This window comes from Spea bombifrons, chromosome 8, assembly GCF_027358695.1.
Source record: "Spea bombifrons isolate aSpeBom1 chromosome 8, aSpeBom1.2.pri, whole genome shotgun sequence".
NCBI classification, from domain to species: domain Eukaryota; kingdom Metazoa; phylum Chordata; class Amphibia; order Anura; family Pelobatidae; genus Spea; species Spea bombifrons.
Window position 1 is genome coordinate 27,282,193 of NC_071094.1, and position 13,814 is coordinate 27,296,006.

At 38.7% G+C, this 13,814-nt stretch overlaps 2 protein-coding genes across 4 annotated transcripts in view; one reads left to right on the forward strand and one right to left on the reverse strand.

Moving 5' to 3' along the window:
* Positions 1–952, forward strand: part of COL4A6 (collagen type IV alpha 6 chain) — an 88,466-nt gene extending 87,514 nt beyond the window's left edge. For all 3 annotated transcript variants that reach the window (XM_053474004.1, XM_053474007.1, XM_053474006.1), the window contains one exon: positions 165–952. In XM_053474004.1, coding sequence (XP_053329979.1) covers positions 165–425 — 261 coding nt within the window. In that variant the 3' untranslated portion in view covers positions 426–952. The remainder of the gene's footprint in view (positions 1–164) is intronic.
* A 2,252-nt stretch (positions 953–3,204) lies between these two features.
* On the reverse strand, positions 3,205–13,668 carry ATG4A (autophagy related 4A cysteine peptidase). The gene is made up of 13 exons (XM_053472766.1): positions 13,608–13,668; positions 11,722–11,835; positions 9,031–9,102; positions 7,925–8,023; positions 7,515–7,616; positions 6,967–7,039; positions 6,584–6,663; positions 6,098–6,285; positions 5,629–5,707; positions 5,162–5,307; positions 4,584–4,640; positions 4,381–4,492; positions 3,205–3,996 (listed from the first exon to the last, which is right to left on the reverse strand). The coding sequence occupies exons 1-13, from the start codon at positions 13,615–13,617 to the stop codon at positions 3,932–3,934; spliced, it is 1,197 nt and encodes a 398-aa protein (XP_053328741.1). The 5' UTR covers positions 13,618–13,668; the 3' UTR covers positions 3,205–3,931.
* Between the last annotated feature and the right edge of the window lie 146 nt (positions 13,669–13,814).

A 13,814-nucleotide genomic window follows, 5' to 3' on the forward strand; every position in this document is an offset into this window, starting at 1 on the left:
CAAAATATACCATAGACCAAATTGATATTTGAATGAAGAAATCAAAGTGATTCTCAGATCTGCTATATTGCTGAACCACATTACATGTTTCTCCATTTAAAATTGTCAATTACATAATGAAATTTCATGTGAACTATTAACTTATTGATCATTTATTGTTACAGCATACTGCAGCAGGTGCTGAGGGTGGTGGACAATCTTTGGTATCACCAGGTTCCTGCCTTGAGGATTTCAGGGCTACACCATTCATTGAATGTAATGGGGCACGAGGAAGCTGTCATTATTTTGCCAACAAGTACAGTTTCTGGCTAACCACCGTTGAAGAAACAAAGCAGTTTGCTGGTGCACCCCAGTCGGAAACCCTGAAATCTGGGCAGCTCCGAACACGTGTGAGCCGTTGTCAAGTGTGCATGAAGAACTTGTAGCACAGCTGACTAAGCAGAAACTCTTTTACTTCCATCCTCACAGAAAAGGTGGAAGTTAGCTTGTGAGATCAACATATCTATGCCTCTGAGTTTGGGGGGGAAAAGCATCATCCGATGAAATAATATCTGCTGTAACCTCATCAGTAAAGTATAAATTGATGAGTGACATAGCACCGTACAATGAAGTATGGACCTTCTCATTTTTGGAACCTGAATATATTTTACAAAGAATGGTGCTAAGCTTTTTTTTTGTCTTTTTGATGTTTTACTCATGGCTACCTCAGAAAGGCCTCCCATAAATTCCTAACTGTGGTGCTAGCTACTCCCTCTTGCCTACAAATAACATCTCTGCATTCTACAATTCTTTTATCAAGGGTGATCTTGGAAGTCCTATCACACCCTACCTAGGCAATTACCAGGAACATCTGGATATTAGTGTGGATACCTTTTTTAAAGCCAGATTAACACATTGCAAGGTGTAAAGAAGCACAGAACATTTTGAAAACCCAAGTACACAAGGTCAAAAATGCAAGGATCCAGATGTAGAGCTGCAGCCATGTGTCTTTCCCTTGTATCTCTGTTCCTACAGAACATACTAAACATTCCTCTACTTAGATCAAGATAACCAACATATAGCTTAATCTCTTCTATAACTCCAACTTGATTATCATTCACCACGTATCCTCAAATACAATAGGTGAGCCTGTGACTTGCCGAGGGGGAAGTGTAGTTCCATAACATGCGGAGAGCTGTCTCATTGCCACACTTTTACTAGAAGCAGACAGAGTGCAAATGTTAATTTAGGCAACATAGTCTATTATGTACTGAAACAGGTTCATTGTAGGTGCTAAACATAAATTACAATTTGTTTTCTTCGGAGGATGTCTGTAATTTATGGCAGAATAATGCAATATTGGTCACCGTTCAGGAGCTGAATGGGTTACAATTTTTTGTAATAATAATAACTTGTTTGATGTGTTCTCCAGAAGGTATGTATCACCCATTGTTAAGATACAATTTTATATATTATATATATTTTGTATGTGAATGTTTTTGTTAACATTTCCAACCACTAGAGCCTGGTCTTTCAGAGGTAGCCTTGGTTCAATTATTTTATTACTAGAATTTAATAATAATTTTTAATGTTTTCACAGAGATCTATCTACAAGCTAGAAAAAAGAACATATATAATTATATAAATTGTAGTCAACCATACTTGTGCAACAGATTGTTATATACTTTTATATTTTTTTTCCACACTTTTCTTTTTGCCCATTCAGTATAGCTAATGACCTGTTTTAGTCTTATCCACACAGAAAAAGGGTCAAACAATCACATAATAATAATGACATCTCAAGAGGTCAACAGAACCATTAATAGGCTAAAATTGTACAGAGAGATCTGAGTGGCATGACCACTGTGTAAATTTAAAATAAATTCTATCTCTGATTAACCTGTTTGTTCTTATTTGTTCCTGAGTTTAAGTTTCTCATTGTATTCAGAATGAGAATCATAACCAAAGATGGTCATTTATTTTTAGAATTTATTATTATTAAGTGGATGTGCTGTTTGAAATACAATGTAGTTGGTCAATAGGACATATAGAAGTCCTCCTTGGGTTTTAACTTGAGACACTCTGATGCTAAACCTTAGATTATTAGTCCCCCAATCTAAGAAATGTTTTTGGACTGGCTGGTCAGGATCCCATTATTAGTCTACCGGCAGGTTTGCTATTTTCATCTGGCAACTCATCAGATCTTTATACTAGCCATGGGCAGAGACGAAAGTAGCTAATACAGGAGGCTAACTCTTGGGGGGAAAGTAATGTCAAGTTAAGATCCTAACTAGGTCCTTAAAAGTTCAAAACTTGGGTGGAATTCAATGAATCACCAGCCTGATCACAACATCTGTTGGTTAACTCACCCATTCACACAGGATTACACCCACTAAAGAACTAAATGCCGGCAGTGTATTTAAACCCCTCCAATCCAGCACTTGTCATACATCATTCCCAAAGAAACCCTGCCTCAACTCCCTTAATGTTTATCACGCAATGGGTGAGACCCCTAAACAGGCTTGGCACACCCAAGTTCATGTTGCCACAATGCTGAGCTTTTACCAATATATCATACCGTCTCCTACGCTTCCTAATTATTATCTTACGTACATTGCATCTAACCCATGCTGTAAACACTGACCACAAACACATATATATATATATATATAAATATATTTATATATATGGACAGGGCTGGGTCTACAGGGAAGCGGGTGACCTATTTGATCCAGAGACTATGCACAATGGAGTAGCAAAACAGATTAAAGAGATCAGTGATGCATACAGCAAAAATCTCTGGTTTGTCTTTAGTCTGATGGAATCAGCATTTTATGTATAACTTCCTATTTCACTGCCGCGAGGCTGTGTAGAAGAGACCTCCGGAGACCACCGGAAAGGCAAATTCCACTGTTTCTTACTGTTGGACCACCAAGAATTCCCAAAGTTTAAGACAGCCAAAATAAGATTAAACGCCCCCTAAAATATTAAAGGATGGGCACCTTACGGATAGTTTCTACTGTTTTTCTTAATATAAGTATGCCCAGCAATGGGAAATCATCCTAAATTAACAAAAGCCTGCGTTAGCATTAGCGACAATTGCTGCCGTCACATATACACATTAACTAGCCTTTACTTTAGAGTGCAGAGGGAGAACATGTTATATTTCTGATCACTCACAGATTAGTACATCAGTAACAAATCAACAATGCCTTAAAAATGACATAAGAACCAAGAAAAGAAAGCAGGTGAACTTTAATGGGTTCCTTTTTTTCAGCCACAAAGTGATCATATTGTTTTTAATAAGTGTAAACCACTTGGCACAAGTGAAATTAGTGATTGTCAGAACTATAAAGCTGACAAACAGATGATCTTATAAAAAAAGAACAATAGTAATGAGCATTGACACTTTTCTGTCAAATAGTTGCATTCGGATCCAATACAGAGTGGCAGACATTAGGTGAATGAATACGTGAGCACATCCTTAAAGGAAAGGACACTTTCAATGGTTCCCTCCTAAAGATGGGTATTTATATATTCCACATAAATATACTTTACAAATCTTGCAAGAAAAAAGGTCCAATATTTCCAGCATTAAAAGTGTTAAAAACAATAAAAAATGTATAGGTTAGTTGAAGAATATTGCGATAAGAGGATTGAACCCCCTCTTCTGCTACTACATACTGCATAAATAAATACAAGTGTGTCCCCAAATGTTTTCCATAAACCATTCCAGGACACGTGTAGACAAACTGTAAACACTTTTGCGCTGTGTATGGTCTCTAAAGAGACAGAAACACATGGCATGAAGAGGAGTACGTGTGTCATTCCTGGACGTTCGTTCCAGAGTTCATTCGTTTCCGTTGTGCTCTGTTCTCCGTGTTCGAGGCACTTTCTGGTTATCAAAGCTTTGCTAAGGTAAGGTACCAATTCACGACAGACAGAGACATATTCACACAGTGAGGATCTCAAACTCTTCCTCTACATCAAACAGTTTATCAGTAGATTCAATGAGTTCTGTAGGATGAGAAAATGAATGAATTACAACTATTTTTCTTTTACAGTGAGGGCTGTTAAGATGAAAAATCCACTAAGGTGAATTTGCTTTAGAACAATGCTAAGAGGTTGGCAGGAGAGCTCTGACGTTTCCCCGACCTTTTTAAAAAAGAATTTTTGGAGTCCAGTCTAATGAATTGAATATTGGTAAATCACAAAATTAGGAAGATGAGTAGATTCTTGAGGGCCGTTGTTTTTACAATTCAATGTGATGTAATTGGGGCTAGGAGCTTTCCTGCACTCTTAACCAAGTCATGTCTGAAGGCAGCGCCTTTACATTCATCTCTCAGCTAAATGTCAGAATTTGAATTCAATGGCCATTTAGTATTTCATACATATACGCACCTGCACCTGTAGTGGTAACCTCTGGTTTTGTTGGGGGTATAAATGGAGGCCAGTGAGGCGGGTGCTTTGGTGCCAATTCAAACATCCGTAGACTCTGCTTCTTAAGGATTTCCTAGCACAAAGAATTATTTTTACGCATCAGCACAGAAATGGACGAATGCAAACCATATACAGAATCAGTACTCTCTCAAAATCTCCATTACCTTTTCTATAACATCGCACCAGTCTTCAAAATCCTTTTCTTCTTTACAAAAGAAGCCCTAGGGTAAAGTAAAAATAACGGGTTTATATCCAGAATGTATTACAATCATCCGATCATGAGTAAGACTATAACAAGAATAAGCTTTTTATTAAAGAATTTCTTGTGAAGTTTTGTGTAAGTAGGGATCAAAGTGATACAACTTTGGGCAACTATAAGAACCAGTTTTTTGCTGTAGGTATGATGCTACTGTTTTATTATTATTTATTGTTTTATATAGTTCCATCAAATTCTGTAGCGCTGTACAATGGGGCCCAACCAGTCATGAACTGTTGCGGAGACCGGCAAATGCCAGTGCCGGTGGTGCCTGATAATAAAAGCAAATCAAATGTAATACTGTAGCGTGCCGTTGGGTAACTGCGGCCACCTGCTTTACTTCCCCATCGATCTGATGTAACTTCCGCCGTTGTTTTCATTCCCAGTCTCATCTTGATCCAGTTAATATGGCCTTGCCAATAGACCCATCTTCCCGAGGCTTTACCCACCATAGCAGCTATTAAGAAGAGATAAAGGATGACTTACTAATGCCACCGATGGGTCTAAGCTAAGGATTTCCATCCTGTTCGGACTCTTTTGGCAGTGGTAGGTATGGTCCTGCACCGGTCCGGCTTCTTCTGTGTCCACAGCCGTCTGTGTGGTGTGAGGGTCCAGGTAGATCAACTCGTCCCCTGTGCCAAACAAGAACATTAGTGTGTAACACTTTAACACGTGTGTTGCGTCCAATTCAGTAACACAATAATAATGAAATTCCAATGGAATCACACATTAAAAACGCTAAAAGCAAATTAATCATATGAATATATTAATAGTTATATCAATATACGCATGCATATATCATATCATAAACATCTGGATTCCACTGTATGTCTCCCACACTCAATATATTCACATATGTAAATAATGTATATATCACTGTGAGAGTTCTGATTTTACTGGATTAACTCTTTCACTGAAACTATAGATGGATATTATATATACAAATGGCATACCTGAAAAGCCTATGAAATAATAGGCATTATTTGGTTTTCCGCCTAAAGCTCCTAATGATTGTGGCATTTTAAAACACTCCTAGGGAGACAGAATAATGAAAAAACGGTCATTATTTAGCTGTTAGCAATAAATATATGAAAGTTATGCTTTAAGTTTAATTCTTCATCAACGTAAAACAAAATGTCCTGTTGTTGTGTGTATTATATAGGTCAAAACAAAATATAGTCATTCATCAATTACTTAATAATTTAATAAATCTAATTATTTTCATTAGACAGAGACAAATGCAAACAGCATACTACCTCACTGTACGTCATGCTCACAATTCCACATATAAAATATAATGTATATACTAATAACGCAGCAGGAGATGCAGCAACTTCAGCTGCAGGGCGGGGTGGAAAAAAACATATGCATGATATATATTAAAAGGGATTAAACTGTGCAAAATGCATACGTCTGACTTACTTTAAACGCATCAACATAAACAGGGTTGATGTGGTTGATTCCTAGGCGGAGAGGTACGATAAGCAGCAGCGGCCTCCACCCCGAGGATTGCTCCGCTGGGTCTCGGCAGCCGCTCCAAGCACTTTGGTGTGAATAAGAGCCGAACTGTGTCCAGCTGCAGCTCTGAGGCTGATACCTGCACATCTTCTCTGCACGGAAAACCAGCGAGACCGCCACGTATAAACAGCACATAACAGCACATACATGTCAGCAACGGTTATACATTTATTGCATTCTCCACGCATTACCCCTTCTACTCCCAGTGAGCCCCATGTCATCACCCCCTCCCTATTATCATCTCGTTCTCTCTAACGGTATTACCTTTTGACGAAATGTTTTCATGATTGCTTGTACTCGGCAGGGTTAGTTCTTTCCAGATCTGACACCAATTCTAGTTGATTTACAAGCAATAATTTATCATCAACACAAAAAATCTTTATTACTTACTGATATCCTCAATAACGACGGTGTTGTCCATTGATACGTATACAGCTAACGAATTCCACTCGTCAAATAATGCGAGTTTCCTGAAAATAAACACGAGTGAATCACGTCTACATCCATTGTGTGCTTACAAATATAAGTCCCATCATTTGTGCAGCTTAAAGTAATTTACAATGCATAAACCGGGCATTCCTTGTAATTGTGCTGTCTTTAAACCATACAGCATTGAGGTACCCCAGACTTTATTCATGCCACAAAGATGTCTCAAATGCCTACTGTAGGTGCGGCCCTTCATCCGAATGAAGTCACAAGTTATGACCATAAAGATCTAGGAACTTTTGTTTTGATTCCTTCATCTTTGACATTATATCACAAGAAGAACTTACTTTAAAACCTGAGCCACTGTGTTTGGTCCAAACCATTCTCCTATGGACTTCCCTTCTCCTACTCCCATCTGTGCTGGTTTTCCAATAAAAAAACAAAAAACAAACATAACCAGTTCACAATTTTATAGTTTTAACACTAACAAAATATGAATATAGCCAAGTCGGTCCAATAGAAGCTGAAGCTTTTTGTTTGTCCAAGATGGAAATAAATGTAAAGTATCGTAAGCCTTCAGAGGTCTCCTTGCAATGGAAACATTTTTTCCTACGTTGGGGATATTTCAATTTGCACATAATTTTACTTAACTTTTTTTTAATCAGCCAATGGGAAATGAGCAAGACCAAGATCCCACCTCCCACGGACAGACTTAATTAGGACTTTTTTTCAGAGGCAGCCAATGCAGCCTCAGGCTTAATAAGGTGCTTGTATGTACATGGACAGATACATATAAATCCACACACACACACACTACCCCTCACATAAACATACATAAATACACACTCTCTCATAGACAGGATACTTGCATATCATGCCATGATTGACTACGCACCCATCTGGTGAATGGAATAGCAACAATCTTTCCTATCTAGGAAATAATGCAGAATTTGGTGATATTCTTCTGGCTGCTTTTTGTCTTTCTTCCACCGCCAATCTAAAACAAAATGGAAACATTATATATATCGCCGTACAGGTGATAGACATACGTGAATCATCTATATTTGTAAGAAAGCCACAGCAAGTAAATTCCGCTGGTACAAGACCTTAAATGAAAATGCCTCAGTACACGATGAAGAACAGCTTGAGATGCTTTTATGCTGGTTAGATTTATTTTGCCTTGTTCAAAATTAACCTAAGCATGCGCAGAAGCATTCCTACGAGTCAATTTATGAACACCATGGCCAGGTAAATAATGTTTTTTTTATGAACTGTCACTTTGACTTGTATTTTAGATAAACTCACCCCTGCCTAGGTGCCGGCAGATTAAAGCCTGAGCCAACATCATCTGTCCGCATCTCAGCATACACCCCCAGCCTGCATCCGACGAGGGGCCTGTACCTCCTAATAGGAGACAATAGACAGCAAACACATTTTAGGTAATATGGAGAGAAAACAGTAGAATAAAAATAGAGGAAAAGTGGCTTCGGTTTTACAGTTATAAGTGAAACATTATTTGTATTAAAAAGAATTTATATTGAACATACACAGAAACATGATGTATTGGGAATGGCTTTGACATCCAGAACCTGTGCAATGGGCAGAACACATAAGAAAGAGCTGGTACTCTGTGTTCGTAGCACAATGACATAGTCATATCTTATCCATATCACAATATCGTAGTTCATAGTCTTGGTATAGTTCACAGTCGCTTCAGTAAACGTCCAAAGGCTTTAATACTTTCTTTAGTTCAGAAGTTCTTTTAACAGGATCTACGCTACAAAATTCCCTATAACACGTCTTGGTAACCCAGACGAGGGGGTAACGCTTCACTAAAGCGTATTCTGTATGTAGATCAATCTACCCAATTTTTTTTTTACTAAATAGCTCTTGTTTTCCCCACATGGAATTTTAAATACCTCCTTGGTGTCCCCATGCAGACCCCAAATCTTTTCTCCCATGTTGTCCATCTTTACTATTAATTATTATAACAATCTCAAACAGTAAAAGGCCACACTGGGTTAGATAAATAATTGATTACAAAATGAACATTGATTAAACAACCTCATCATTCATTTTACATGTTATAACAGACCTTGGTGATTGGTGAGAGTTAGCATGTTGCAACTTTGGTGATTTGAACACTGTATTAGTTGCTTCAATATTAACCCAGCAAACACTAATATCAACCTCACCAAGCACTTTAAGATGGCATCTGCCTTTGGACTTTTCATGCTGAAGTACTGCTCTCGCTCTCTCAAATTACTGTTAGTTTTGCACAAAACAAGAATGTGCAAGTCTGGTCAGACAGCCAAGCGAGACTCAAGCGGAGGGATGGATCACCGCACAGTACAAGCCCAGTGCAAGCCCCGTACAAGCCCAGTACAAGCCCAGTACAGTGTAATACTCACCAATAGGAGAGAATTTCTTTCTGTACGTGAACCACAGGCGAGAGGCGGTGTCAGATAGCAGGTCACATTTCTCTACAAACACAAACAGACTGTGAATTTCAGTAAATACGGCTACAGTCCCATTCACTTAATGATATAAACTATACCCTTAAAACATCACCACCATACTCGTAAGAACATTGAAGTTCTAAATGTGAAGAATTGTTCTTATAAATACGGACCATTGTATCTTTGGTAATAGTGGCTACTGGTAAGCATTTGGGAGGTAATTACAATACTGGGTGGGGGGTAATCAGAAAATTCTGGTGTAAAGTTTCAAAATAGACACAAGATCACTTTAAATATATGCCCAAAAATAGCTCTATAGCTTGTATGCTTGTGAGCAGGGCCTTATCTACCTAATGTGTCGGTTTGTCTTATTCTGTCAGTTCTAGTCTTGTCATAAATCCTTAATATATGTACTGTAAGAACAGCCGCGTAATTTGCTGCCGCTATATACTGTTAATAAAAGGTAATAATATGTGAAGTTGAGGACTTTCCTATAAGGCAATCATTTGACACATACATAAGAGAAACATGGAGAAGAGATCTCAGGTTACACCACTGACTCCCAACCTTCTTCATGAAGCATCTGAAGATGCCCTGACATGTTCTGACTTTATCGGTAAAAAGGAGGACAGCAGGGAAAATGTGTCTGTTAAACACAAGGCGTAATCTAATAGTTAGCTATTGGTAATGTCTATATTTATTGCGATATCAGATGAGCAGTAAGCGGTTCTTATAGCTATTTACACTCATTTGATCCTAACGGTTCTGTTAAAAACACACAAAAATCAACCAACCAGTGACAGATGGTGAAATTCTAGTTAATATGCTGGTTTTTGTGCTGTATCTTGGACAGTTAATCAATTGTTCCCTGTACAGTAAATAAGGTGTATAGGTATACGTAAGATGTAATGCTATACAACGATGACCATTGTTTAATATTATATAAATGTGTGTGGGTAAAATGGGTTTTGAAGGAGAAGGGGGTAAAAATGTGTAATTACTACCATTGTGAATCTGGGACCCTATGCTTTCCTGCAGGGTGTGCTGAGGTGGGCGCCTTCCCCGCAGGAAAGCGTAGGGTGCACGATTCACAACGACAGAAGCAGCTGCGGGGCAGGTCTCCACGAGGTGAGAGGGGAAGGGAGTAGTGTATGTGAGAGTGTATACTGTACTGTCAGAGTCTGTGTGTGTGTGTGTATATGTACAGTGCTGGAGTAAGTCTGTGAGTGTGTGTGTATACTGTACTGTCAGAGTCTGTGTGTATGTGTGTATATGTATAGTGCTAGAGTCAGTGTGTGTGTAAATGTATAGTGTCACTGTGTCTATTGTACTGTAGTGTCAGACTTGATGTGTGTGTGTGCATTTTATATAAGTATAGTGTATAATGTTAGCCAGTGTGTGGTGTTAGCGTGTATGGTGTTGTGTATGTTACAGTATGGCATTAGCATGTGTGTTTATCAGCAGATACAGTGTGTGTATTAATGTATGGTGTTAGCATGTGTGTACATGAGGGTATGATGTTACAGGCACATGCCCCAATCTATTATGGATGGAGTGGTCATCTAGAAACAGGGCAGATAAAAGCGCTAGCATTTTTAGCCATTGTTTTGTGAATGCGTGTTGGCAGATATTACAGGAAAGGTCTTGCTAGCCATTTGGTTTGGTTTCAGTGTGATTCAGTTTCAGGTCTTATCTTTATTAGCTTTGCGATAAAAAGTGGTGGGGGTTTCATGGGAAGCAACACAGAGCTGAGAAAACGATAAATTAGTTATTGTTCTTATTTGAAAAAATAACTTAAAAAAAATATATTTTTTGGAAAGCAACATGTCTTCTAACACATTTAAATGTTTTACTCTTTATAGTTTGGTGCTAATAAATATTATTTATTAGCATAAATATGGTTTATTATGAAACCTTGAAAGATTAAGATATGAATCTTTGGCAAGTACAATAAAACACAGAAAAGGGAATAATGGTTAAATATACAGGCTTGAGACTTTATGGTGTAAAATACTCTGTCATGAAGGGGTTAACTGTGGTAATGTATAAAGTAGTACCACGCTGAAGAAAGGTGTGTTTTATGCCATATTGCCCCAATAAACTGCAGACCAGGGGGTAAGGTATGAAAATAAAACATTGTGTCGACCCCTGCATGTATCATAATGATGTTTCTGTATCATTTCTATTGTATGCCGACCTCCTTAAATAGAGAATTACTGTAAATACAGACGTTCAGGAGTGTTTGTAGCATTTGCTCACTCGTGAAAGATGTATTCCTCAGTAGGGATTTGGTTTGTCTCCATTCATATCAGAGGGAATGCCAACACCTTTTAACATATACATACATGTACACGTGCAAAGATACTTTCAATCACATCACACAAAGTCTACAGAACTGAAATATTTGCTTTTAAAGGCAGAGGGATCCCATGAAGCCTACATTATCAGAGCATCTGTTGTTTAATATGTAAAAATGACATTCTTTGAGTCAACTTGTCATTTGAAAACATCCACTAAATACCTGTATCTTGTGCCTCTATTTTAGAACAGATCCACTAGGAGAGCAAAGCTAGACTACCAAAAAGAGACATCAGCATTGATGAATTGATCCTGTCGTGATCCACCTAGGGTTACGGAACTAACCTGTTTTGACATCATATTGCTTTCCCAAGACATAAACCGGCTCATCGGTATCAGGAAGTTCTTCCAGATCAAGGCACTCTGGAAGGATGGCCTGACTTTCATACTTCAGTAGAGCTGAAAAAGAAGAAATACCTGGACATCTCCATACGTATAAAAGCAAAGGTCCAGTCACAGGGATTTATTCACCAAAGTGAGAGAAGGGGCAGGAGAGTTCACTATTATGAAGGGCCAACACTGGCAGGTATCTCCATGAAGTGTTTAAGCAGAAAAAAGCAGGCAGACTAGATGGGCCGAACGGTTTTTAGCAGTTGTCAGATTATATGCATCTATAAACAACAAATTTTGGTGTAATAACAAGCAAATATGTTTTCTAGCTAAGAGAATACTTTAATATGAAACGCTGGCAGCTGCATGCAGTGCGCAGATGAGAGCACTTTCCTTACACTGATTGTCAATCTGTGACAGGACATCCGCCCATTGATTTCACTGGCGGTACTTTAATGCCAGTAATTGACAGCTTAAGCAACCAATCAGTGACAGGAAATGTCAAATCATGGAGGAATAAAGAAGATTTTGCAGCATGGCCGCCTCTTCTGTGTCACATGTTTTATTGGAAGAATGCATTTAAAGTAGTCAGAGGCGGTTAGGGTTACGGACTACATTAATATGCATTATTTTATAAGAGGGGTGTCAGGGCCATTAGCCCGTCCCTTTAACTGTTACACGCATACAGAGAGAGGGTAGTAGTGAAAGCTAAATGTTATTAAATTATTTTGAAAGCGATGTTTCAAAACTAAGGCCGACGGATCAGCAATTTAAAATTAGACAATTCTTGTCACATGTCAGGATATGATGAAACTGATTACAACTGATCAGCTGCATTAAACCAGTATAAAACCAGCAAAAGATGTGCAGAATAATCAGTAGGAGTGTCAATCATATGAATGAGAATATAATAGTGATTCGAGAATAATACAGTTATACACCAGATACATATCATCAACAAACAATCATTTGTTGGGGTTATGTGTAAAGGTGGTTTTATCACTTAGCAATAACATGTCCATGCTCATTGGAGCATTATATTGGTTGCTATGGTGACAGACCATATTTCAAAGTTTGCTCCAGAATGAAAAATATAGAATTTGACGGCTATCAGAACGATCTAGTCTCCTCATTATTCCTGATGTAAAGACTCAGATCCTAATCAGTCCTATACTTTAGGTCAGGGGTAGGCAATCTTCGGCTCTCCAGATGTTGTGAACTACATTTCCTTGATGCTTTGCCAGCATTAAGACTGTGAGAACATTATGGGAGCCGAAGATTGCCTACCTTTTTTTGTTTGTTTGTAACTTCCGCTGAATCTTTATCACTGATGGCATTAATGGATATGAACCAACGTAAACATATAGATGTCGGATCAGTCGGAAAAGTCCAATTCTGCACTATGGTACTGGATACTGGAAGCATACAAATTAAAATTAATTAGACCCAATGCAAGATAAGTTAAAGTACCGATTAATATTCATGATCAGAGCACAGGGTTAAACGACACAGCTGCTCATAATGTGGGCAATCACCATGAGATCAATGTTGTCTACAAGGTGACAGAGATCTAGCTCCAGCTGCTGCAGAAACTCTTGGGGGGGTTTAGCTGTCACGTTAGGGCGCGATCACTGTAAGTGACACTTCTCTGGAGGCTCTAGAATAAGTGGACACACCAGAGGCTCCGAGGCGCCACAAGTCAGTATATTTTTCTGCCTAGGCTTCTCTCACAGATATTTGCCAACCTGCTCCTGACTAAAAATGATACAGTGTTTAATAAATAATACAAAAACACATGTATACTGACACAGCACAATACGGGTTCCACCCGGGACACTTACCGGCCTCCATCCTGCCCTGTCACCCAGGGACCGGCGTAGACCCGTCCACAACAACACTTGCAGTATTGCACGCTGGGAGTTGTAGTCCTGCGGAAGCAAAGGCGTCCCCAGTACACGACAGCAGCATGCCGCGCTAAAACTACAGCTCCCACATTGCACAAAGACGGGTCCATGCCTCTGGTACGTCAAAGACAAAGGACTTTGTGA